Source organism: Hylaeus anthracinus, unplaced genomic scaffold, assembly GCF_026225885.1.
Source record: "Hylaeus anthracinus isolate JK02 unplaced genomic scaffold, UHH_iyHylAnth1.0_haploid 11997, whole genome shotgun sequence".
NCBI classification, from domain to species: domain Eukaryota; kingdom Metazoa; phylum Arthropoda; class Insecta; order Hymenoptera; family Colletidae; genus Hylaeus; species Hylaeus anthracinus.
This window is the reverse complement of record NW_026534344.1, coordinates 7,214,766-7,242,045: the sequence shown is the minus strand read 5'-3', so window position 1 is coordinate 7,242,045 and position 27,280 is coordinate 7,214,766. Positions and strand designations below refer to the sequence as shown.

The window sequence follows — 27,280 nt, the reverse complement described above, 5'->3', positions numbered from 1 at the left end:
ATTCTGCGATTCAAGTTTGATATTAATTTAAGGCTTTTCTAGTCAGAATTTAATACAAATACACGAAGTAATTGTGTAGTAAGGCGACATTCTTTATTTTCAAAAATTATATGAAAGATAATTGGTTACAGAAAATGAAGTAGAAAATATTTCCTTTTCGAAAAGTAAAAGCAAGAACAACGTTCAAATTAGTAAAAAGTTGGCAAGTAAAACCGCTGACTTGTATTAATCTTCATCGTCACTAATAATTACACGAGACGACCTTTGTTGATTAGGTTGTTTTTGCGATGGTTCTTTCTCGTCGTCGGTAATTATCGTCGTAACGTGTTTCAGCTCGGTATTCTGAGACGTTAATGGGTCCCCTTCTTCATCGCTATCCAACAGACGGCGTTTTTTCACCGTTCCATTCTCCTTGTCCGAACTGTCCGATCGATTTCTTTTACCTTCATCTAATACAAATATTCACGTAGCGAGTAACAACAAAATAATATCGTTTCGCGTCGAATTTTTATTTCTTTGTTCTTTTAGTTCTTTATTTACCTTGAGCATCCGCGGTATTCTTTTCTACTTCCAAATCGGAGTCAGACGAATCAGAAAGTATTTGTATACGACCAGCAAACTTCTTCAATTCTGCTTTTTTAGTTTCTGAAATTATCAACAATGGGAAAAATAAACCTGCGCTATAAATGTTTTTTCTTTAGTTTGTGCTCAAGTCTAATTTGCATATCTCGTCTTAAGTTTAAAGAAACTGTTTGCAGTTATTTAGAATGTAGTGTTATCTTAGCGAAACGATTCCTCAGAAAGAATGAATTCAGAAAGAATTTTTTGAGAAGTGTTATGCTTTATAAAACAATTCTCTAAATGAAAAAATGGCTTCTGGATGAGAATAAAATTTTAGCCTATTTACAGAGATCAACTATAGTGCATTTGATAAGGAACACTAATATTATTACGATGATAAGTGTATAGATCAGACTTTTGTGTATATACACGTACTTTCAGAGTATTTATTGAATGATATAGTGTTTCACTAATTTGTTTAACTATATATTGTATTGACTAAAATTGATATTGTAATAAAATTTGTTCCTAATTTAATGAAGTTAATTATTGAGTGGAACTAATTTTTGTAAATGTATGATGGTACATCCGTATCTTTCGACGAGTTTAAGCAGTTTCGCAATAGAGGGCACGAAGCTGTCTGCTTGAGACATAGTACATAATACGTACCGACATTCAGCGAGCTCGATACTGGTACAATCTCTACTTCGATGTCAGTGTCTGTCGATAATTTCGAAGGAAGCTTGGAGCTCTCCGATGGCTTTTTTTTAATACTTGCATTTGTAGAATCAGAAGCGTGAGAAGTTGATGGCTTTGGCTCTATTTAAGAACATTATCGTTTATAATATATTTCCTGTTATACTCGAAAGTTAATAAAAATATGTGAGCGCTAATATGAATGTCTATGTGTCGGTTGGAAATATTCAGGTGATCCGAAAAATTACCGAAGTACTTGTTTGTCAAATAAATTGCAAGGAACTTTCAGATAACATATAAATTGAGATTTCTAAGGCAACTGGGAACATTCGATATGACCATTCTTAATTTATAAAAAATATTACTTCACCGAGATTTCAAGTTTAAAAATCATTTACCTTTTCGTTTAATAATTTTTTGTAACTTAACATCACAAATAATATTATTTTAAGAAATTAATAAGGTAATAATTAAAAAAAAATACCTACCATTAGTTGCGAAGTATTTTCTAATGTTTTCTAACACATCAATATCATCGTCGCTTTCGCTATCTACTTTGGGAGCAGGAGGCTTCACTGGCTCTAAATACACAAAACACAAAATATGGCGATAGGGAAAATTAAATTAACATGCGAAGATGATGCACACGAATCGGTTGCCTCGATATCCTTATATAAATTGGGAAACGTCGACTAGGGTAGGTAGATAAGAAGAAATAATACCTTCGACAATGAAGTTCCCTGCCAATGTGGCTTCGATAAGATTGCAGCGCTTCCGAATGGTCGAGGTAAGCATATTAGCCGGTATACGCCAATAAGATTCCTGTTCATCAACCGGAGCTGCGAATCCCATAGCTCGAAGAAGCTTTTGAAAGCTGGGTGAATCCATCGCGGCCGACGAATAATCTGTCAGCGGGACTAAGGGAATACCTTCGGAGCTTTCCTCGTCTCGATCGTCCAGGACATCCTGCAGGGATTCCTTAATCCATTCCAGAGGCTTCTTCATATCTGATTTATTAAAAAAATTTGTCATTGCAATTTCCTAGGAACGGTCTCTCGTTCACGGGTGTTAATCTCGATTAATAATAAGCATATTGGAAAAAAGAATCTGATTAAAAAGGAAATACGCACGAATTGAATTTACACATATTTCATTTCGGTATCAATCATTTCATTCCTGTTTCACTTAAGAACGACGAAAACAATATTATTTTGTGTAACGTGTTCCAAATTTGATGTATTCCTAATGTATCATCGAGAAAGGTAACAAAGATTAAAAATCAAATGGTACGTAATTAAATTTTAATACCAGTTAAGAAATTTTTTTTTCATAATAGGACACTAATACTTCATAGATTAATCCATGTATGAAACATGAACATATTTTTGTGCTACAACTACGATCTTCCACTTCGTAATTTTAAGAATTCCATACCCCTACACGTTTTATTTAGAAATTTTGAAAATAATATCAGTTTCTATCACATAAATTTAGAATTCCTGGATTTCAAAGCAAGTAGATTAACGACCTCCGGATCAAGGGTTAACGATAACAGAGAATGCAATATACAACACGTGAATTAAAACTATCGGTGTCCCCGCTGTTTCTAGTTAGTAAAAAAAAATGTCACGTCCGCTCTAGGACAGAAAAATAAACCTTTGAAAAATAAAATGCGTCGGTGCTGTTTGGGAATGTTACCGAATCTAACGACCCTGCTCGCTTGAAGCGGCGTTCTGATAGGTGACAAGCACGTTGGCTTGACACATAGGGGGTGCCAAGATCGTTTTTTTAACAATGTTTTTTCCGAAAATCCACGGGGATAAACCGGTGCTTCCCAACGTGGACCACATTTGTACCGCAAGCAGGAGTCTGACAAGTCGTTACTTTTTCTACCGGTTTTGTCAAACGATCGTTGTAGTCTCTCTCCCTTAAAAGCCCTTTTCGTTCTCAAAAGACATTTGTCCTCCGGAGGCGTAAAGAAGAGGACCACAATATTCGAAGTCGCTGGCAAGAATTTTATTCCCATAAATCACTGGAACTACCCTTGCAAAGCTGACAAAAAACGGGGCGAGACACGGTGTTACTCACTTTTTTCGATGACATCCCTCAAGAGTCCAGATAATTGTGCATCCGTGTAGACTATCGCTGGCTGTTTCTTCCCAGTTTTCTTCGTTCCCTTATTCGTTGGTTTATTGGGAACCTGGCTGCTGCGTCTCGAGGATTTTCCAGCTTCTTCGTCGCTGCTTTCATTCTCCTCCGAATTACTGGCAGACTGCGTTTCCCACGACGATTTGCCTTTTTACAAAGTACGCAGAAATGGATATTTTAAACGTTTTTCGATATTGCGTTTCAATATCATATCTACACGCGAGGTATGTATATATTCTCACGATTAGCAAAAATTATAATTTTATACACTTTTTGGTAAATATTTTCCATTATTTAATGTGCAATGGCTATCTACTTATCTAACTTATTTATCTAACCAGAAAATGAAACATTTTCAATATTACTCTATTAAATCATATTAGCTTTCAAGAACAATAGCGAGACACCGACTAATTTTGTTAATCGTTGTAAAAATAATCTCGGTTTGTTTCACCGGAAACATTACAATTTTAAAAAATATTGAAAGTGATCGAATCATTCAAATGTTACAAGGAGTTTTTGGCAAAATTCTCGTAATATTTATTTACATACATTATTTTCATAATTGGTACCATACTGGTTACATAATACAGATTAGATCATTCAAACGCAATAATTACAGGGAGGAACAAACCGCTACGTAAGCAATAGAGATTCATAACGCAAACGGTAACATAAATGCATATGAACTATTGAGTGGTTTGATATATAAACCGTCACACGTGCAACATTCAAATCTGCCACGGTAGCATCGAAAACGTACCAGCCGTAACATGTCGCAAAATCGCATTCGGTCGACGACAAGGATACTGCGAGGAAACGTTATTTCAATGCCACGTAAGCCAAGACAAAGCTTTGCTCTTATAGTTCATCTCCTAACCTTATAGGCGATGTATATCCACGATGCGATCTATCGCAACGCATTGAATGCAAATAAGTCGAAGCACGGAGAAGAAGAGACCATGATAAATATGAAATTTTTAGCAGCGTAATGTGGAGAGGGGGGAAAGATTCGAGTCATATTGGCTCTCGAGGGAGGAAAACAACAACCGGAATTCGAGCCGTTCGATATTAAATAACAAAATTTGTATTCCGCGTCGACTCTACCGTGGACTGCTACCGTTCATGCACAATGCCGAGTTGGAAACGCAAATATTATTACAATAGTGTTTTCTCTATTCATGTCGTTCGATACGCAGGTCGAATCACATAACTTGACCGTTCCCGAGTGTTTTCGTTATTAGCGAAATGATCTGGTTCTCATTTAAGCAACGATAATTTATTTTAAAGTAGCAGATAAGGTAGTTGTACTGCACCTTGTTTGAGTTCATTTATCTGCCTTTCCGCGTCGTGATTATATTCGTCACTGTTTTTAAAAGGAAAGTAAACAATAATGTTTACGCTGCATAAAATTCCTTAACTTTTTACGTTATAATGTAATCAAAATGGTATACAAAGGTTTCCGGGGTGGCTGATTCCAAATCTGAACGCAAAAATTCAAAATTCAAAATGGCGACTTCTGTACGGCGCACCAAAATGCGAAAAGTGATTCGATTTGGATGAAACTTGGTACACGTGGGTTTTTGGGGTCGCTGATTCCAAATCTGAACTAAATGTTTAGAAATTCAAAATGACGGATCCAACGTTACAGGACAAGCTTGTACTTTAACAAGCGATGAAAAGTTTCATTTTAATAATCACAAATATTGATAATTCACAGGTGTGTAATAGGAAAGGTGCAATTAAAACGCGATCATTAAAACCTAATACAGCTTCAATCTCCATCAAAGTCTTGAAAATTCTATAGACGTACCTATTTTGCCCACCCAATCGTAAGTTAATCAGTCATTTGCGGGCTATGAATTATTAACGCTGATTAAGAATTCATGTTCAACTTATTCGTCGATAACGAGTGCAATTAGCGGAAACAAAGAGCCACTGAATTATACAGACATCTGTCGTCGCAATTGCAGAATACTGCCAATTAATTCGATAATTTAACTTTTTCCAACGCACAAAGAAGCAGGAAACAAGGTCTACGTAACCTGATCTCTGACAATATCGATGAAAAGGTTTCTTTTCTCCCTCTACGGATCATAAAGAACGAGAAGAGGGTTCTGCGAGAAGATTTCGTACAAATTGATCCCTCGTCTCTTTTCCGCCCGTGTCTTTCTATGTTTCTCTCTACTTTTGTCCCCCTTTTTCCCTCCTTCAAAACGAGTTCACTCTATGCAGTCGCTGGCAATCGTATTAGCAGAAGACTGATCGAATGGGAATAGTCGCAGAATCTGAGGATAGTAAGGAAGACAGATGCGAATGGAATGGAATAGGATTGGCCAGAACAAGGGTCGACTCGGAGCAGCTCCAGACCGGAGAAAGGGCTGAGAAAAGAGAGAGGAGTAAAGAGAGGCAAACGGCCATAGATTGAGAACGGGAAGAAAGGGAGAGTAAACACTCACCTTGGTTGCTTTTTCTGGATCGCTTCTTGCGCAGCTCCTTCGGATCCGCAGCCAATCCTAATTCCAAAAGCTTCTCCTTGATCTTCGGCTTTGACCGCTTTATTGTGAGCCCATTGAAGATCAGGTCAACAGGATCTGTTGTATACAACATAAACCGTATCGGCATTAATTCGACGTTCAACGGGACGTAACGTTGATTCGATGCGATCGAGAGATTTACCAGAACGAGTATAAAGGGAGGAAAATTAAATCTGTTGAAAGGAATTTCATTTTCTGATAAGCGAATCGAGCTTGCTTGCGATACGGATATCATTTTATCGTAGGGTGTACCGGTAGAATTGAATTGTTGATTGCTTATCGTTTAGTTACGAGGATAAAATTAACTTTAAACATATTATTAAAGATTGTTTTAATCAATAATTATTAGGTCATCCCAAAGAAACAATGCAATTTCAAATTGTGCTTAAATATTCCACGATCTAAAAGTCCATATAAGGAAAGAACTAACAAACAATATATTTTCTTCGAAGGCCTGTGGAATACAACCGGAACGAAAATAGTTCCCGAGTACTAAAGTTGTAATAGGCAGGATCATCGCACGAAAATGAAGCAAGTTTTACAAGAGTTTTGAAAATCCTTCTATCAGGGAGGATATTATTCTTCGTCCGTCCCGAGGGGGTCCGAATTATTGCTGTAGGTAGCAGCCAGCCGTTACCGATGCTCGGCGCTTAATTAAATCTCGAGAATCGTCGCGGGTGCTAATGAATTTTCGAGCGAACGTTCGTAAAATTCTTCAACTGTTTCAAGTCGCGACCAGCCAGCCGCGGGTGCACGTTTCACGCTAAATTATATTGTTTCACTGAGATGTTCATCGCTTACGGAACTTATTTAGTAAAAGTTGTTCAGAAATTACCGTCGTCGTTTTTCAGCCGTTCCCAAAGTTCCGTCAGCTGAGCGACTTCGTCCTCGGACCATTCCTTCGGAAGCCTTTTCTGTACCTCGCTTCGGACAGCCTAAGACAATTTTCCCCAAGTCAATCACAACGCAAGCCTTCGAAAGAGTTTTAAACGAGTTACGAAATGATGGGATTTCAATGTTATATGTATACTTTGAGGAAAAATTATTGTTAGATTATTGTTCGTCCAAAGATGACAAATGTTTATGACAAATGTGGTTGAACACTCAGGTGGTTGGTACTTTAACGTACCAAAATAACGAGTAAATATATATGTTTCAATTAGAGTTACTAATGATTGAATGTAAATTCACTGAACAAATTTCTACACCTAATATGTAATATATCGAAACAAAAATGTTGTATAATTAGTGTGTACATGTACTATGTATATGTTCACAATATTTAAATCACGTTTATTTTTGTTTGGAAATTTATTTACCCTTGTTACTACACGAAGATGGTATATTGCAAATATCACGGTTCAAATGAAACTTTTTGTCTTGGGTAATCAACTGTGGGTGGAAAATACTGTTCCATCGCTCTACTTTTTGTTGGGCCAATCAACGTTGATTCTCTTTTACTTGTACGTTTTTCAATGAACTTTGAAACCAAATTATTTATTACTTGTTTGCGAAATTGCCTTTCAGAAACTTCGTATTCATTCCACGCATTGTAACAAATGTAACCATTTTCGCTTGTATATTACACAATCGTATTATTCAAACGTGTTTGTAAATGGAAAAGTTCTTTTTTTTGATAAATACAGTACCTGTCTCTTTGAAACCTTAATTTGCTGTCCAAAACATTTTTTTTAACGATGAATTATATATAGTAGAATATACGATTGTTACATTTTTTTTATTTATACTCGCCTGAAATGCAAACGGAGATTAACTGTCAAAAAATGAGTGATTTTCTGTTTGTGCTACGAAACATAGAAATTAAATGGTTTCGTACGTTTGACCAGTGATGTATATTGGAAAAAGCTTGCATCTCAATAAAATGAAGATTGTGTCGAATTGTTTCGATAAAATTATTCGACGGATAAAAATAGGTTTTTGCTTCGGGATATTTTCCATTTTTCTGTTTCGTTGTTAACAACTAAGTAAATACATTAAATTATAATAATCTACAAATTCCTCGATTATAAATTAATAAATTCAAGTCACATTTAAGTCGCATTTAAGTTAGAGTATAACAGGGAGTAGACTAGACCTTTGGAAGCAGTTCTTTTAATATTTAACTTTCGAGATAGCGAAATCGCGATGGTTGATGCCTTTCGAGCATCTGAAATTATGACGGACTGCTTTCCTTTCAATTTGGAAAAGAAAATAGTCGGAGGGAGGCAAATTAGGCGAGTACAGAGGGGTGGCTAAAATACCCTCGTCAAAACCATTTCAAGGCCAATAACTCGCGCAGACTGATGGCTTGGGTCTTTGCTTTATCACGATTTCTCGACGAACGTCAAAGGGGCGCAACTTGTGACAACTAATGGCACCTGCTATGCGTAATATTTAAAATACAGGGGGTGCAGTCATTAACGAGACTTCAATGGAATCAACATCACCCTGTTTAAAGAAAAAAAAAAAAAAAAAACAAACAAAAAAACAACGATAGCTGTAACGTATGTTTGCACGTATTGGGAAATGAAGCCAGCAGCAATTTAAAGTACAAACTATGGCTTGGCATCGTACGACGCCTAATCGCTGATCCTAAGTTTAAGTTTACTAAGTTGACTGAAGATAAAGGAAAGAATATAAGACGCTCGTTTTCCAATGATTACGTTTCACCCTCGACGAGGATCCCACTTAGCTGCCCTAAATGGCTGTCGCGTATCGTCGCGCGACTTCACCGGTTAAATGAATGTCAAATGAACACCCTGGCGTAGTCTGCCCTCATTCAGTCGAGAAGGACGAAGGGTAGCCACGCATGAAATTATTTAAATGAAACGCTTTCGCGACTAAGACTCGCTTTCATGGATTTTGTCGTAGAATCAATAATACGTTTCGTCTCTTTCCCATCTAATTTGCTCTGCTTCTTGCTGCTCATTTGCGTGAGCTGGTGTTTGGCTCTGTTTGATTCTGTTTGATGCAGATCTACGCTATTACCCTTTGTGACTCGATAGATTTTAATTAGGCGCTGTCAGATGCGACTCTCTGGGAAAGACAAATATAAACATAAAGTGAGGATTCGTTTAATTGTGTTGCAAGTGATAAATATATTTCTTAGTGATATTGAAATATCCAAGTAACATTCATTATTACATAACGTGCTTCGAATATTTACAAACTTGCATTGCTTTGCAATTGCATTTGCTTTTAGTACTTTTTATCTTAATATAATATATGTTAAAAAATTATTGTAGAAAATGAAACTTTTTTCAAAATAAGCTTCTCCAAGCTTTCAGGGCATAAATATCAAATCTCTAATTTCGACATAGAGTATCGAATGAAGCACAACATTTTGGGTAATTAATTTGACGATAAGTAAAGTAAACTTTGAGGAGGTCCTCCTGGTAGGAATTTGTCAAGGGATCAATAATACTAAGGGGAATTCTACCAGCGTTGACGACGGTGAGAAGCAGCCGCCCTAATAATGCTGAATATTCGTCATCAAAGAAATAAACACTACATTCAATTTTATTTTAAAAACGAGACAATAGAGAACCATGGACACAGCGTCATTTAAATTAAATATGTTTAGTATTAAGAAAATTTTAAAGAAATGAAAGTAAAATTGACGCTATTTTAAATTATTTGATTTAGTAAAGAAAACGTATGGAAAGAGTAATTCTCCCATGTCACGGTCATTTCCAGAAACGATTTTTTTCTTTGGAGGTACGATTGAGTGGGTCAAGTGACGTAAACGTAAAATGATCCGACGTAAATGAAATTCAGCACAAAGTTTGATCGCCTCATGGGAATTCGTAATTAGGATAGTTTAGTCATCGACATTTCCACTTTTCAACGGGTTATACGTCACACTCGCGGAACATTCGGCCACGAAATTCCCAAAGGGTAACTGCACAGAGATCCGAGAGTAAGAATCCGTCAAGGAATCAATAACGCCCTGAACAGCCGAGTTCGCCCCTGTTCGAATCAGTGGTGTGAGGGCAATCAGCCCCCCTTCCTGGCGGCGCAGCGGGTGCACACCTATGATTAATCGTCAATTTCGAAGTGGGGTAATACCGTTTTAACGGTAGTCAGATATATCGTCGCCTTACCCCCATCCATCGCTCTTACTTTCCCTCTATTTCTCTTTGGCGCACGTGCTTCCACGTTCCTCTCGCGCCTTAAAGCAGGTAATGTCTCAAGATTATCGTTATAAGGTGCCCGCCCTGATGTTGTTCGCTGGTTTTCAACAAACAGAAGGATGCCACCGGAGGGATCGAGTTAAATTGTCTACGTTTTCCACCAACCAGCCATGAATCATTCTCTTAACACTGAATATCGTGTTGGTTTCACGAAACTACCCCGAGACACCACATTCGATAGATTCATAATTTATATTAGGGCTAAATGTGACACAACGCATAAAAGAAATTATGGAAACGCCAAAAACTAATTGCATCGTACTTGAGGCGTACGTTAGTAAAGCTTCAGAGTGATACAAACAATTTTTTGAATAACTGATAAATCTAATTCAAGAGTCGAAAAACAAACAATTGCTATTACCAAATTAGATCTTCAATTAAGCAGAAATTTGAATACGAATACTGTAATAACATTCTAAATCTCATTTTTGTCTTGAAAGAAATAAAAAAAAACCTGGAGAAACATAAAATTGCTTTCCATTCTGTTTAAAAACATGTAAAATTCAATCTTTTAAATTCACCACGCTGCGAGCGAAAGGATTAATGTGACCTTTGTCAGAACAAAAATTTACCTACACAACGTGTTATCCAGATTTTTAAATTGCAAATGACTCGAGAAATTCTCCCGATAAATTATCTCGTGACGTTATTAATACAAAAAACGTCACCACGCTGCGCAGTGTTTTAATACATCCAATAAATTAATTAAAAGGACCACTTAATGCATCGCTATTTTATTCGATTAACAACTAACGCGGTTAAAAGTCCGTTACGTACGAATTTAACGGCCACGCAAATGGTCGATCTCATTTCCAGCGTACATTTTCATGTAAATTTTCTTTAAAGTTCCACTGTTACGTTCGCACTTTTTGAAGCTCGTGGAAATTCTGGTTTTCGGGCTATGTGATACATAATACATGAAACGGCAGCCACTTGTTTCGAAGGGTTTTGTTTAAAATCGTATTGTACCTAGTCTGAAAAGTTGCCACATAAAGGATTATTCAAAAGCTAGTCGGACATGCGGAAAGAGGGAAACAAGTATCACTACAGCAAAACTCGTTGAAATCTCTGTTACTATGCGCCGCTCTGTTAATTCTCTGTCGACCTTTCTCCCCCTAATAATCTGTTTCTGTGCTTGTTGTTGTAGCGGTTGCAACGAATCGTTGTTCTTCCACTTGTTCTGCTTCCACAATGAACTCATTGAAAATTGAAATACCTTTTCGACGCGTATTTTCAGTAGTCGTTTGTTACAATTTTTTAAATTAAACGCATGAACACGAAGGTTTGTTCACTCGTTAATATTTTTTCGGCTGGGATGGGATCTTTCTTCGTGTGCACAAATAAGGACATTCGCCATAAACGATATTGTCGGTAATTTTTAAATTTCGTGTCATAAATTTTGATCGTGAATATTCGTGTACTTTCTCGACCCACTGTGTTTTTCAAGCTGTCCGTTCATGTGAGTAATGCGGCTGCGCAAGTCGTTCAATGCATAGAGGTTTCCGATAGTGAAAAATGCTGGCGATTATTTGCTGCACTGTTCGTTTCCGCGATTTTGCCACCCCCCTTTCTTTGCGCGCTTTAAGAAGCACGGATGTTAAACTCACGCGGCGCGTGCCTCTCCTTACTTTCGCGCTCGATACAAATGTTTATACGTGTTTCGCCGAGCAAAAGGCAAACAAAACGGCAGTTTCTTGTGGCTCGGGAAAGGGTGCAATGTAGCAAAGGAAATAACCTGCTTGAACGAATAAACGCTGGAAACTCGTGAACGGAAATTCTAATGTTACCGCTACGATTTCGGCTGATGGCGAAAGAAAAATGTGTCGCTGCGTTTCCTAAGTGGCAGCAAATAGCAAATCACTGTGCAACAATTGTATCGTTAGCATCAAATCATAAGGACCAAAATGAAACTATATAATAATATAGTGACGGCACTTAGATTATTTAATATATTAATAATAATAATGCATCTTCAATACAACATTCAAAGAAAAATTAATTTCTACATTTTCCTATTGTGTATCAATAGCATATTATACTACAATTTGTATTTAACACGTATTTACAATATAAAGATTAAATTCTGCGTAGTCTGAACATAATTTGATAAAAAAATTTGAGAGTCTCAAAACATAACTATTCACTTCATAAATTTTTATGATTACAAAGTGATATAATACGGAGAGGTTTCACTTTAAATTACCAAGCACTCCTTTATATTTCTATGGTATTCTCGTTTCAAAGCGTTTGATGAAATGAAAATAAATTTCATAGCGTTTTAGTTTAGCTGTATTTATATAACTTGGTAAGAAAAGCTCGTGCCATTTGAAGCAGACCAATGCATTCTGCTAGAAGTACACAGGTTCCATTGTACTACGGATTTGTATAAATCTCAATCATCTCTTGCAGTCTCTCTATGACGGGCTGTATAGCCTTTCGTGCCAGAGAATACAGGCGTGTTCCTCTTACCTTATTTATATGCTTAAATCCGATACAAATCCTGCTAGCTAAGGGATACGCGAATAAAACGCATATCTGAGAAACAGGAGCGAGACTACAGTTAAGGCGGAGTCTTCAGAAATGTTCATATTCAGATAAAGGAACAACGTATGTTAAGAAACGAAATAAAAAATTGAATGTCTCTACAAACAAAAGATTCGGCGTAGCAGATTTAATCATTTACAATGAAGAATAAATGTAATAAATTGTTCATGTTAAGTTCTGTTAGGTCAGCTCGGTAGATTACAGATTAAATTAATTATTTACATTGGGAATTAATATGATATACGTTATGAGTCAATTCTTGTTTCATATCCTATTTTGTAGTAGATCTTATGAATTTAGCAAAAAGTTATATTAATCTCTCGTATATGATCTCTCGTAGGATCATGAACAATTCAACTACAATCATGAGAAGAAAGAGACAACGGAGAAGAAACTGAGACCTGAGAAATCAGACAAAACTACTGACACTTTGTTTAAACGTTAGGAGAGCACTGATATCAGGATGTAGGACCAAGAAACAAAAAGAGCGAGCAGCGAAGAGGAAAACACATTGTCCCAGACGTAACATCCACAGAGAACTAGAATTCGAAGTTATCGTCAACGCTAGAGGGAGAATACTGTGTCTCCTTGTTAAATTGTAAACCAACCACCAGGGAGGTAAGATTTGAGGAAAATTGTTTTTCCTCTCAAATATTTTTAATTCTATATCTTAACAGAACACTTTATATACTAAGCTCAATATTTGTGCTGCAAAATTACGCTTCCTTTTGGATTAAAATATTGGATTGTCCAAAAAGTTCGTGCCAATTTTTAAGAAAAATTCAAAGGCACTATTTGAATTTAAAAAAAGTTCTTGAATTTCGTCTGTGACTTAGATTTGATTTTGACCCATTTTTCCTTCAACCAAGGAAACAAGAGAATTCATACAAATTAATATTAATTGCACAAATGGTAACTATGAATTGGACATGTTATTCTGTACACATGGCTCACATCACCAACGGAGATACAAATACCCACATTAATTACTCGTGTTTGAAGCTATCCTACTAGCAAGAGGATTGAACAGCGAGAAGATGGTGCTGCTATAAATAGATCAATGTTTCGTGCAACGTGAATCGTGGCACTGTATCTATTTATGTGTCTAGCTTCTACTCCAAAATCTTCATACGCTCCTTTGAAAGGGAAGCGCAAACAAAGCGATAGCTTTTCACGGGACGGAGAGGCGCCGGAAGGGAACACTTGACAGGAGAAAATCTTGAGATACTTTCATTCTCGAACGAAGGAACAGCAAAGGGAGAGGAACTCTTGCTGGCACAGCGGAAGTCGTGATCCACGCAGGGACAGAGAAACCTCCACCACAGGCAGGGGAGAGAATAGAAGGCACGGAAAGCGTCACGTAGAAATTGTCTCCTGAGAATTTACAGTTCCTGCAGCAATTCTCTAGCTCCATTTTTTTGCATATGTTCACCCCGTCAGCGATACCAGTCGAGAAACTTATTTTCGGGGTCGTGGCACCCTTCTCGCGCTCCTTGTAAATCATTGATCACGTCACGGTTAAGTCGGCACCGGGTCGAAGCAAGGCAACCGAATGGTCGAATGGGATTTTGGAAGCGTGGGGTGCGCGTACGCGTCGTGGATCAAATCGATCGTCGATGAAGGGTAGACGGCGTTTGACATTATTTAGTGGAGAGAACCGGGCGATCGAGTGTAAGAGATTGGCCCCTAACAAGCTGCTTCATGATCTTGGTTTATGCAGTCGACCACGAGATAGTTGAACAACGAAATCCTACGGGATCTTTTGGGAAATTCTTTGTAATATAAATTAACTGACTCTGGAACTCTTTGGAAAAAATAAGAAATTTTTCTTGGCTCTGTTATGATTTAAGGGTATCATCAATAGACTGTGAATATTTATGTATTTATGACAAATGAATATTAACTTATTAATAACAATAACAATATTAATAATAATATACAGGTTACACCGTTTGTAAGATAAGACATGCTTTCATTTGGATTTCAATTCTTTTTTTTTTTTGTGAAATAATGAATTTTCATAAAAATCCGTGATGATTTTACATTTAATCATCAGTGCTTGAATAATTATTAATATATTCCAAAGTATTATTTTCTTTCATTGAATCTTCCTGTAGTCTGTTAATAAGTTATCCTAGAATTATACAAGTGAAATTTATTTCATCTCATTTCTTGAACAAATTTGTGGATATAGAGACAAAAATTTAATAGATACACGGGTATTCTTTTGACATCCCGAAGAATTATATGGCTTTGGGGTGTGTCAGTCTCATAAATTTCATAGGTCATGGGGAAAATAACCTTCGCGAGTTATAGTAAATGTCTCTCTTTTGTAGACGACATTTTTTGCAAAGCATCCAACTTTCAGCCTTAGTAGGGCTAATTCGAATAAATATGCGATATACCACTCTGACGTAAAGAGGATATTCAGAAGGGACGAATATTCCTTTACTGATTACAGTATCAATAGAAAAGTTAAGTATAACGTTTCCTGTTGAGAATTGTTTAATATTAAAATTCCCACTGTACAGTTTTTAATCTAATGAAGGATAAAGGGTTTGTTGGGGAAATAACATAATAATTTTAAAGCTTGTGTAAAGGAACACGAAACCTCTGTTCTACGCAAAGAAAAATAAAAAAAAAGCAAACATGATGAACACTCACTTTGGAATTGACAATTAGGTACATCTCTTTCAGCTTCTTCATAATGCCACGTCGTGTTCGTTCTTGATTAATATGTTCCAGTATCCAGTCGATAATATCTAAATAAATAAAACAAAACATTTGGTAAAAAGTCTTTTCGTAGCATACGTGACATTATATTAATACAACATGCCGTCATACGAAGATATTTTTAAATCCTATCAATTAAAGAGAGTGGGTCTTGAATAAATACTGCAGAGGTAAAAAAGTCTTTTTAACGAACTGGCATCAAACCTCTGTGAATAAATGTTTATGGTTAATATCAAATATGTTGTTGATCGAAGAATTGCTTTAATTTCGTTTTCATTTGCTTTAATATCCTGATTCAATTACCATTCATACAGTGTGAATGAAATTTGATTCAACGTTATGATTATTTGTGCTATTTATATTCGATCAATATTATCCGTGAACGGATTTGAAGGAAGGAGAGGATAACCGGATCATCGCTGAGGTACGTGATTCGGTTAGCCGATAAATGAAGACGTTGTTATCAGTAATCTAATATTATCGTCGATTCCCGCCAGCATCTAATAACTTTGATGTCAAGGATCTCCCAGGCGAAAATAAGAGCTCGCCTAAGGCAATAGGTTGGCACTCTTGTGATCGTAGCCTTAAAAGAGATTAAACATTTTCGTCGGTATAAGTTACTTTAATATTATTTTCGTTTATTTCAAAGGAACTCTAATAAGAACATGAGGAATTATAAAAGAGAATAAATTCTTTTAATTATTATTTAAAGATGCTTTATTTGGCAAAAATAATTATTATAGTACCTCACATATCCAAATACATAAACTAATAATCGTACGTCTAAAAATAATTTAAAACTAAAAGCAGAAACGTTCCTTCCTCTAAGAAATAATCTTCGTGTTCAAACTGACAATTAGTCGTCTTTATCATTACTTGACACGTTAGTAAGCTTTTATAATGGTAAAATTTAAATATAATTTCTGCTCTTTTGTTTCGAGGAAGAGCCATAAGTTAGAAGATCCCGCGAGTGCGCGAGCAACGTACCTTGGGGATAGTTGTTAGTCTGATGTTCCATAAAGAGCGTGCGTAACTCTTCTTCTTGGGCCTCGGTCCAGAGGCTGCGCGAAACTTTCTTGTTATCCGTTTCCGCGCTGTAACCGCTGACGACCTCCGCCGCGTCACGAGTGGTCTTCCAGAAGAGCAGCTCCATGTACGCTTTCGTGTTCTTCTGCGCGACTTCGATGAAACGACGGATTATGAAGACTGCGAACTTTTGAAGTTCCTGCAACGAGAGACTCGTGGTTTCATGTGCGGAAACAAGTGCCCTTCAGGAGGCCATTAAACAGAACGGAAAAATGTAACGCAAACTCAAATACGAGCAGTCAATACGGAAAACATGGTTCGCAGTACGTCATACAGGAGAGTTAACGAAATAATATCGTAATTCTGGTATCGCTAAAGCACAGCTATCGCAAATTGAAGGAAACAACGCCACGGTTACATAATCATTCGATAATTGAAAATTGTGCACAAATATTTTTCCATCGAATAACGGTACATTGATCGGAAATCAATTATTACGTGATTCGGGGTTGATTTATTTAAAAAATAACAGACTTTTGTTTATACAAAAATGAAATTGAAAATACGAAAACAAAAAATAAATATTTACCGAAAAATATTAATTTAAATTTTCTCCCTCGGCAAAGTTACATGTCCATTGCAGCAGAAATAATTTTATCGTGATTAATATTGTTGCAAACACTACAACATATTTAAATGTGGTATTACGTACCGAAGGTGACACGGGCATTTTAATGCAAACAAGATTTCAAGTAAACAGAGAGGAAGGACGTTGTTTGAAGCAAAATTGTGTGCTATAATGAACACAGATGATGCAGAAAATTAATTAAAATGTTTCAGAATGAAGACCTATTGTTTCCATTGTACTCCAGATAAAATACTGTTATGGTATATTATTTTAAAAACGTACTGCAAAAAATGAACCGATTTATTTTTGTAACTGCATTAATGATTTAAAATAAAATATGCTTTTAATTATGTATAATATTATATCCGAGAAAATATTTCCCCAGTCCAGATTAAAAGTAATAACCTTGTGCCCAGGATACTTGGACTCGAGAATTCGCTGAAAAACTCGAAACAAGGATGCCTGGAACATCATTCCTGGCATTTTGCACTCCCACGCTATGCGGTGAAGCATCTTGTTAACGTAATGATTCACCTCGTCTGTGTTCTTGTCGAACTGTTGCAGCAGAATCACCATAGCTTTGACAACCTTCACATTAGCAAATCTTAAAAGAAATACGAAAAGCAGGGATTAGAAATAAGCCACTTGCTTTACGTTAAATAACTCGTAGCCGTATTTTACCTGTAGAGGAAATCGGAATATTTGAAATCGGTTTCCACGACAGCAGACCTTTGCGCAGCTTCCTCTTCTTCCTCCTCCTCGTCTTCCTCTGAAACGATATTAATTGCACTGTGTATTTTAAGAAATTTAGTTAGACGAAAGTACTACAAGATATCGTTATTCAATACCCTACCATCATTAAGGAAGTGTTCGACATCTTCTCCGTGGCCTGTTTCGCTTTGCGGAATCGGATCATCTTCGACTGTAACAGACAAAGACCGATTTATTAAGATTTCATAGGACGAGAATAATCTTGTAATCGACAGTCGGAGCGACGTTTGAAAGAAACCTTGTTTGGAATGTGCATGCATAAATTTACTCAAATACCCACACTTGAGCAAATTATTTAATCTCTCATTTGGCAGAAGTAGGAAAAGTAGGAAAAATCAATGATAGTTAGAGTATCGAGACTGTAAAAAGTGAAGGCTTTCGGACGCGAGAGAAGACTTTTTTCATTTCTTGAACACCTATTTTTGTAAGTAGAATATAGTGCTATTCACAGAAACGTTTTAATTTATAAATGACACAGGAAATGCAATTTCTTATTCTTATTTTTATTTCATTGATAAATACAAATTTTCATAGAGTTGGACTATATTATACTGAAAAAATTAAACACCTTTTAAGTATTTTATTTTGAATTTCAAATTTCCATAGGTGGGCGAGATAACTGTCAGCATTCAGACGTTCGCCGTCAAAGTTTTAGGCGACGCGACGTGTTAAAATGATAGGCAGGAGCTCCAAACTATAATAATTGCGCCCAAGGGCAACTCAAATCCACAAACCATCCCCAGCTCTATTCCTTGGACGAGCGAATGCAAAAAATCGTCGAAAACAAACGAATGCTTCGTTCCAATACAGGACGAATTCGACAGAGCGCGGGCATTCGATTGAATCCAGTTAGAGGTGAATCAATGGAACCTGACTATCGCTTTTGGACACGACCGAGCTCCGACAAATCGTACGTCCGAGGCTGGGCACCGGAAGTGCTGATCCCCGAAACGTTCGTTAAAATTCGCCACTGAAAGAGCAGCCTACCGGTAAAAAGCTCGCGGATGGATTAATTTACGGAGACCACGGGTTGTTCTCAAACCGGTGCTGACTGCATCGAGGAACGCAACCAGTGCGGAATCCCACTGCCAGATTGAGATTTATCAGTGTGTTATGGTAATTACTTCGAAGGCCCCTTTCTTTTCTACAATATTTTTCAAACGAAAAATATATTTATACACAATATATTTTATTATATTTATATTTTTTAAACGAGCTTGTTATTATTGCTTATTACTCGATAATAAGAATAACAAGACCTAAATTCAAGGAAATTTATGGCAACTGCAAGTAAATACTTATTTAATGTAAAACTCAACAATCATTCTAGATGTACAAACGGTGACCGACTATTGCTAGGTCTAATAAATTTTCCGTGACAGCTTGCAACTACGCAGGGTACACCAAGTTCGTCGTCTCAAGATTTACGACACTTTACCGTAACGTGCTTGAGCAACTATGTTCAAAATTACATGTAAGTTTGAAATTATTTGCATAACATGAGAGGTTTAACATACCAGTTTTTAGTTCATCGATATACTTAGAAAATGCTGATGTCGAAGTACTAAAAAGTACCTTGAAAAAATACCACATAAATAGTACGCGTATTGATTTTATGTTCCTATTATATTTAACTATTACACTATCATACTAGTCTTCCCTTTCGTTCTCTCTCCCGCGTAGAACCCGATCTGATTCGATTTTGTGGGTTTCAAGTTGCGCTGTTTTTTCACCGGGCCGACGAACAATTCCATGAGCGAATTAAGCGACTGTGGAAAGACGATTACATTTTCGGCGAGCCCGGGTTAGGCGACGAGAGCCCAGACCGGCGCGACGGCCGGGGAGAAATTGCACTCGACGAAACCGAAGGCTGGATCGACACAAAGCCTCGTTACACGGCAAATTTTCTAAGGCTTCAGAAACGTATCCCTTTTCCTCGCTTTTTAAAAGCTACACGCGACTTTTCGCTTTGCCCTTAGAATAGGGTTGCTAACGGCTCGAGGCACGAATAGAGTTTCGTTGGATTGTTAAGGAAAAAGCGTAGGTAGTGGACACCTTTAAGGCTTTTTCCTTCAAAAACAATATGCCGAAGATTAGAAATAGTAAGGGGAGAAAGTAACGAGTGAAAGGCCATTGACGCAAATGTTGTTTATGTCGAGAAAAAAACGATAGTGTCCACTTTTAATCGTAATTGTACAAGAGCAGCTTAAATAAATGAAAAATTACAATTAAAATACATACTTCAATATTTTAGCAGTTTAGATACGCAGTAACTGTGTGCAGCGAACAAAAGAAATTTCCGATGTTATCAAGTCTCTATTTTAAAGTGTTTTAGAATTTTAACGAAAATATTTCCTATTCAGTATACGAGCATTGAAATCTATTAATTGATGTTTCAGCATTTTGAATTTTCCTCAAAGTTAAACTTTCAATAATCGTACTTGTAAATCTACACGTCAATCGACTAAATAAACGAAACATCGTACACAATCGTCTCATGCATCTTTATATAACCGATGCTTTTTTTAAATGCAGCATTTAGAGAAACATGTTTACTCGATCTGGAGTACACTCGATCGCAGTAATTAAAAGGTTAAGACAGTTTCCGTCGTCTGTTTTATGTCGTCCACTGATGCATGAGCTTTGGCACAGCAATTTCGTTCCGACAGCGAAATAGTCTACAACTAAATGTCCTTTAAAAGTAGTCGAGCAAAGTATTTTAAATCATCACATAAAGTTTTGTTTTAAACTGCTGTGTTGCCACGACCAAAGAAAACTTCCCCCGCTGTCCGAAGAATTCAGTTTGCCCAAGTGACGTAGACGACGATGCTATTTCAACCGAAAGTTTTAATTGTTCCTTTCCGCGGTCTCTTGAACTCGCTACAGCCGTTCGAGATAAAACAAAGCACTCCGGGAGATCTGACGTTTTCATCTTGAATTAAAAATTATAACCGTAACTGAAACAGTTAGAATAAACGAGAAATGTTTGATTTGCAATGGTTATGGTTGATTGAAAAAATAAATGGAATTCCAGATGGTGGAACGGTGTGTTTGCCTTGGTCTCCTATAGATTTACGAAACGAATCTTTTCGTAAATTAAATTAACAAAGGAAAACGAAGTTTTCCAATGTAACGTTCGATTTAACTTTTTCTGTTATCGGTGGATTGGTAGATTCAAAATAATCGGAATTATTCAAGTGAGCATGAATGCTTTCACTTTTGCTCGTATTTAAAATTTCTTTTTCCAAAATGATTCTTTGAGTGATCAACATAAATGATAATTGCTAAGAGGAATAGTGTTAGTAGCTTTTTTGAATATTGGTGATCATTTTTCGGACTACGAATTTATTTTTAAAATACTGGCTTTAAATATGTTTGTAGGCACATCAAGAAAATATTTCATTATTTTTTCTCTCGAATAATGGTTATAGAAGGAAAGGAACTAACAACTATGATATTATTTAAGAGTTGTATATTGTTGACAATTTGAATAGCTAAGTATTGCAATAAACGCGAATGATTTATAAGATTCAGCAGAATTTACATATGTTGAAAAGTGGGATATTATTTCTCCCTTTTGTAGAAGCGAATCCGACTTAATTAATGGGGCATAATTGCGTTCATTTGGCCACTCGCGCACGAAGAATTTAATAACGTCTCGTTTCTTCCGCATTCCATTTCACTACTGGAAGCTCTCCATTGCGAATTAATGATGCAAATCGACCCTCTGAAAAATGTCTTCGGGTTGAACAGGCACGATTCAATCATACGTTAAATGCGATTTCTATTACAAGAGTGTTTGCTCGCGCGGATTAGTTCAATCCGAGCGAGCTGATTTCGTCGAACTATTATTTATCTATATAATGTAAATGATTGTCTATGCAGATCTCAGGAATCTACCTATATAAAGTAATATTTTTGAAATTGTTCATGAAATGAAATAAAATTGCAAGTATCGATAATACTGCATTCATTAATCAGCATTTTCTCGTTAAATTCTATCGGAACAGTTTTATGTAGTTCCACATATTAAATGGAAAGTTTAATAATCCGAAGGTTTTTTTATATTAACTTGTCGAATTACTTTCTTGTTGACATGTTAGAGTAGTAAAAATAATAAACGAAAACTTTCTGTTAATGAGTGTATTTAAAGCCTGTTGCAAGACCAGAAGATCAAAATTGATTCAGTTTACGTCTTCATATGTATCATGCTCTACTTCACAACAAAACGTTAATTCCTCCAAAGGGAAATAAAGTCTCGTAATATGAATGTACATATATAAACTTCTTTTAAGTACATTTGCATGTTAAATTCATCTCGGAGCTCACATCTACATTTTACGAAGCACCATTCTGAATCCAATCTGACTGCACGGAAGAAGTATAGTAGCTATCTCCGTATAGTAGCGTTACGTTAGCAAAGCCTGGCTCATCGGATAGATTAACCACTTACGTACATGTATGCATGTATGTCCTCTCGGATCAACGATTATCAACGGCCAAAGTCTCTCGATAACTCAGGTTATGTCTCGTTAAAGGCTTATCGATCGACCCTACGACTCTACGGCGACATATGATGGCGCACCTGCGTATGCACAGGTGTATGCGAGTACGCGCATACAGGTGTCTCAATGCTCCAAAGGCGATTTACACACGATCATAGTGTTCCCTTACACGCCCATGGCGACAGAGTTTCGACGCTTGATTGCTTTGCTTATGTACACGGTTAATTTTCTATAATTGCTTCCTATCGCGTTTCGAGTGTTGACGGAAACTGTTTCAACAAAAATTAAGATTATGTTCCAATCGTCATTATTAGATTGCAAATATTAATGCTAATGCATATGCTTTGTGTTGCATGTGTTCTAAATATTTTAGCCAAGCAACAGATGAATACATGTGTTATACATTTCATTTGTTTTTAAATCATATATATTAAGAAAGACAGTATTTGATAAAATGGTGGAGCTAAATTCATTTCAATAAAGAAAGATTATGTAATTGCTCTTTGAACCATGAGTAATAAGAGACATATTATTACCACACTTAACAGCTGAATCTATAATTTATGTCACCATTTGTAACCAAAATCTCGAATACTTAGTATATTTGCGTATTTGAATATAACTTCAGTTTCATGTATCGATAGAACTGATGTGACTCACATCTATGACATTCAAGCAATTGGATACTCGCAGGTATTCAATTTCAATTTTCGACATCCGATATCTTCCTTCGGTGCAAATCAGTGTCGATATCAATACCGTATGAATCCAATAAATATGGATACTATTTTAACAACGCTACTGAAATTGATTTTCTATTTCTCTCGTTACTTTGTTTACGAATATGTAAAACATTCTTTAATAATATTTTACGATTATTCAGGAAACTATCTTTTCATCTCCAGCAATTTTTACGCTAATATTAAAGTCTAAATATTGGATTGTAGTTTCGACTCCTAAATATGACTGCAAAAATTGATTAATGTCAATAAATATTTTTCATTTAATTATCAACTTGTAATAATGATAACATTCATTAATCAAAGTGAAAGAAATATATATTTTAAAGTATATTGAAATAGTTTCAAAAATTCGAACACTTCATTGCTACGAGAATCTTACGAAGTTCATGAAAAATAATCCATTAAATCATTTTGAAATATCTTCGACCTTTCTTGTAGAACTTGTTTTCGCTGGACAAAGTTGAAATTTTCCTGGAAAGTATTCACGTAAAAATGCGCCCTTAACGTGTTTATAATCCTCGACGTTGCATATTTGCGTTATTATTGGACTTCAATAATATTCTCAAAGTTTTAATGCAAATTTTTAATTCAGCTTTAATAGTTGTAAAAACATTCCAGAAAATAATGGACGTATTTATTCATAATTCGATAGAGATGTAACAGAATACAATAGAATACAAAATTTACTATATTTCAACATCCCAAGAACAATCTCAACGTTGACAATTTCTGACCATATTACTGGTCTGGGGTTTGTCCACGACAGTTTTTAAGTTGCACAAATTGTACGAAAAGAACTCGGTGATGAATTGATTAATGTGCTCATTTCTATTCGTCCGTCACGAATATCGTTAGCAGAAAGCGTAATAACCAGGCGATGAAAAGTGAGTTCTTCGTAATAATGTTGCAAGAAGAACCAATTGTCATCTTGGTAAATCCAGGACATCTGCAGCCAAAGCTCTCTTGCATTAAAAGAAGCGTCTGGTTTGCACTTGGCGGAATAAAAGAGGGTTCGTTCGTTCTAAATTGCTGAGACCAAACGAAACAATTCATTCCGTGAATTACAGAGATTAGTTAAGCGAATTGGACAAGCAGAAACATTAAAAAGACTATCCTTGAAAAATGTTATAGGAAACGTTGATACATTGATCAGAGTATGTAGAGACCGTCGATACTTCTAATGTAAAGATTATAATTACATTTATTTACACCAGATGCTATCATTCCAGTCACAGGGATTAAATTCTAACTAAAAATTTGAAAGTGTAGGCTACACGAATCGTATCCGCTTGAATAAATGTTACCCAACGTTTGGCATGCCTCGACAATACAAATATAAAACTTAATTAAACATAACAAAAATACCTTAACCCTTTCAAACCTGGATTTAAGGGCCAGGTCTGAAAGGGTTAACACGATATAATTAATTCTTGAATAAAATAAATACAAATCCAAAATAAATAATAGTAAAATAATACTATCCATCGGTAGCGCGTAATAACAAATTATAATTAGCAGACTCCGCCGGCTGGTCGTATTTGATACGAATCTCTCGTTACGCTCGCAATCTGGATCCCCGAAACATTAAATTAGCCGGTATCGCGAGCGCGAACACGAGGGTGGCATTATGCGATTACGTTACTCGGGTAATAAGTGTTGTCTAACGAGTATACAGTGGCTAGGTAAATAGACTCGAGCGCGGCCTATCAGAAATCCCACGCCTGAAAATAAGAGACGCGGATGACGGGGAGGGGGGGAGGGGGGATAGGCAAGCGTGAAATAGATAGACGCGGGATAGGGGAGGAGATGAAGGGTGGCCTCGGTTTATCGTCGCCTGGACGAAAACTCTGGCACAATGCCCCGGTGTAATTTGTGAGGAGATAATAACCGTCGTCTACGGACACAGGTATCGGGTCTCCTATTTTTTTTTTATTCGCACCATGTATTGCATTTAAAAAAGGCAATCTCCGAAATAATTTGCAACGGTATCAGCCAGCAGCGTACCGCTTCGCACGATGCCGTGATGAACGCGGTTCCGAAAAGGAATGAAAAAAAAAATCAAATAAGTGGCTTCCCGAAACACTCAACGATGAAAAGTGGCGATCGTGTAACCGCGGTTCGCTGTAACCAATTCGGTTTGCCAACGGTATTTTATTTCTGTAGTTCTGTGAAACACTCGATTCAGCGTTTCCCAAACTTTCCAACATCACGAGAACGCTTACGATACGTTTGTTCAAGAGAAAATCCTTTCTCCAAAAATTAATTATTATAACAATTATGAATGAAAATTGATTGAATATTCGCTTTTGTACTGTCGTTATCTTGTTCTAAATACTGTTAGCCTACGAAAGAGCGGCGAAACTCTCTGTAGAATATTCGAAAAAACGAGATTAACCTGCAAAGAGGAAATCCTTTCTCCCACACAGTTTTCGCGATTCTGGGGATTACTTGGAAGCCTACTTAGGCCCCTACCCTTCGACCGCAAAATGCGTTTCCATCCTTCGTTAAAGAGAACTTATCCTCGTTATTATAACGGTAACGCGGTATCTAGGTGGCTACAGTTAACCAGCTTATTAACGTAATTAACGCACAGAGAGGGTTCTCGAAAATGAAGGTTCCGGTGTCGTTGCACGAAGGAAAGAGGCTTCGCTCCCTGGCAATTTGATACGCGTCACAAAGCGATGAACAAGATGACGTTCCGTACTTCTGCCACGGGACGTCCTTAGAGCCCTTTTTAAAATGTGCTCTCCCGCCTGTTCTTTGTCCGTATAGCATGATGCGAGGGTTAAAGTTAAAGAAAAAAAAAATAGCTTTGATGTTCACTGTCTGCCAGTCTTTGAATGCAAACGGGGAGCCGAAGTTTATTCATGCTACATTTTGCGGCCCGATGTGAACTAAAAGGACATTTTAATCTTTGCTATTCCATAAAGTGTTCTAATTATATGCCCCAAGTACTCGGGAAAAATTCGTACAGCTTTCACCGAAATCAGAATGAAACGCTATTTTGGAAAGCAACTTGTAGAATTTACTGTTGCTGTTAATAAAGCGTTGTCGTTGCAATAATTTCTAGGTGAAATAACAATTGAAGGTTACAATCAAATAATTCTTTTCAAAGATATACTATAATTAATTTTTCTTAACAAATTCTTGCTAAATTTATATATACTAAAAACGTATATTTATATATACATAAATTGTAAAGTGTAATTGTTTGAATAGTAATAATAATAAGTAATAATTTATTATGACGAACGATGCTGGTGAACTCGGTATATTACCTTAACAAATTTTGGCATATCATACCGCGTTAACTATTATTCTGTAAATAAATTAATCTCGTTGCCACAATTATAAATCACGTTTATAACATGCAACCACGTCACGTGACCTTTCAGCTAGCTCTTGAGATACTAATTTATCGCAAGACCAGCGGTACGCCGCGAGTGAGAACGCATCGTTCGCGATCTGTGGCTCACCAGAATGTTTAATTAACAAGGTGAATGCTATGGTGGTCACTGATAACATGGGCTTTAAAATGATACTTCACTGAGACATCGACGGTGAACAAACGCTAATATTCCTAAACATTTTATGAAGATCATTGTCGTTAAAGTTAAATTAAGTCGAATCAAAATATGGTATGAAAATTTTATTTTACTTTACTACTTAGAATTCATCTTAGAATTATGTGTATATTTTAAACACAAAAAATAGCTTTGAAAATAAGATGATTATAAAGTCATTTTCGCGTGCAACCATTAATTTTGGTTCAATATATCATTTGAAAAAGTTCATGGGAAGAATGTTGAAAGAGAAGCAAAGGGGGGAAACTGAAAGGCAAAGTTTCCAAACTACGGCGAGTTTACCCGTCCCTGCAAACTTCAAAATTTAATAGGAGTAAATACTAACCTTCGTAAAACGCATTCATACTATAATTTAATCTGGCTGGCAGTCTGACACCTAAATTATTTAAAGGGGTAATTTCTATAGTCGATTCTGGATAACTACCTTGAGATTTTACTACTCTACTTATTAAGATTATTTTCTGTCATTCTTAATATCAAATTTATGGGTATCTTATAGGATGCAAAGAGTATCTTTCATTTTATTTTGTAGAAAGGCTGGTTAATCTTATATTAGAATTTTCTTTAAAATAAATCACCTGATTATAATAATATTATACGTAAGACAATAT

The 27,280-nt window shown here is 36.3% G+C and overlaps 1 protein-coding gene across 2 annotated transcripts in view; it reads right to left on the bottom strand.

Annotated features, from left to right (window-relative positions):
* Positions 1-68: 68 nt before the first annotated feature.
* LOC128889698 (protein timeless homolog) overlaps positions 69-27,280 on the bottom strand; it is a 187,935-nt gene continuing 160,723 nt past the window's right edge. The window contains exons 16-28 of one of the 2 annotated variants that reach the window (XM_054147553.1): positions 17,920-17,988; positions 17,748-17,835; positions 17,472-17,670; positions 16,400-16,637; positions 15,344-15,441; positions 6,778-6,877; positions 5,865-5,999; positions 3,346-3,555; positions 1,980-2,264; positions 1,746-1,838; positions 1,231-1,380; positions 541-645; positions 69-449 (exon numbers count right to left, since the gene is read on the bottom strand). In XM_054147553.1, the coding sequence (XP_054003528.1) occupies positions 226-449; positions 541-645; positions 1,231-1,380; positions 1,746-1,838; positions 1,980-2,264; positions 3,346-3,555; positions 5,865-5,999; positions 6,778-6,877; positions 15,344-15,441; positions 16,400-16,637; positions 17,472-17,670; positions 17,748-17,835; positions 17,920-17,988 (1,994 nt within the window). In that variant the 3' untranslated portion in view covers positions 69-225. The remainder of the gene's footprint in view (positions 450-540; positions 646-1,230; positions 1,381-1,745; positions 1,839-1,979; positions 2,265-3,345; positions 3,556-5,864; positions 6,000-6,777; positions 6,878-15,343; positions 15,442-16,399; positions 16,638-17,471; positions 17,671-17,747; positions 17,836-17,919; positions 17,989-27,280) is intronic. The other variant, XM_054147554.1, reaches the window with a different exon arrangement.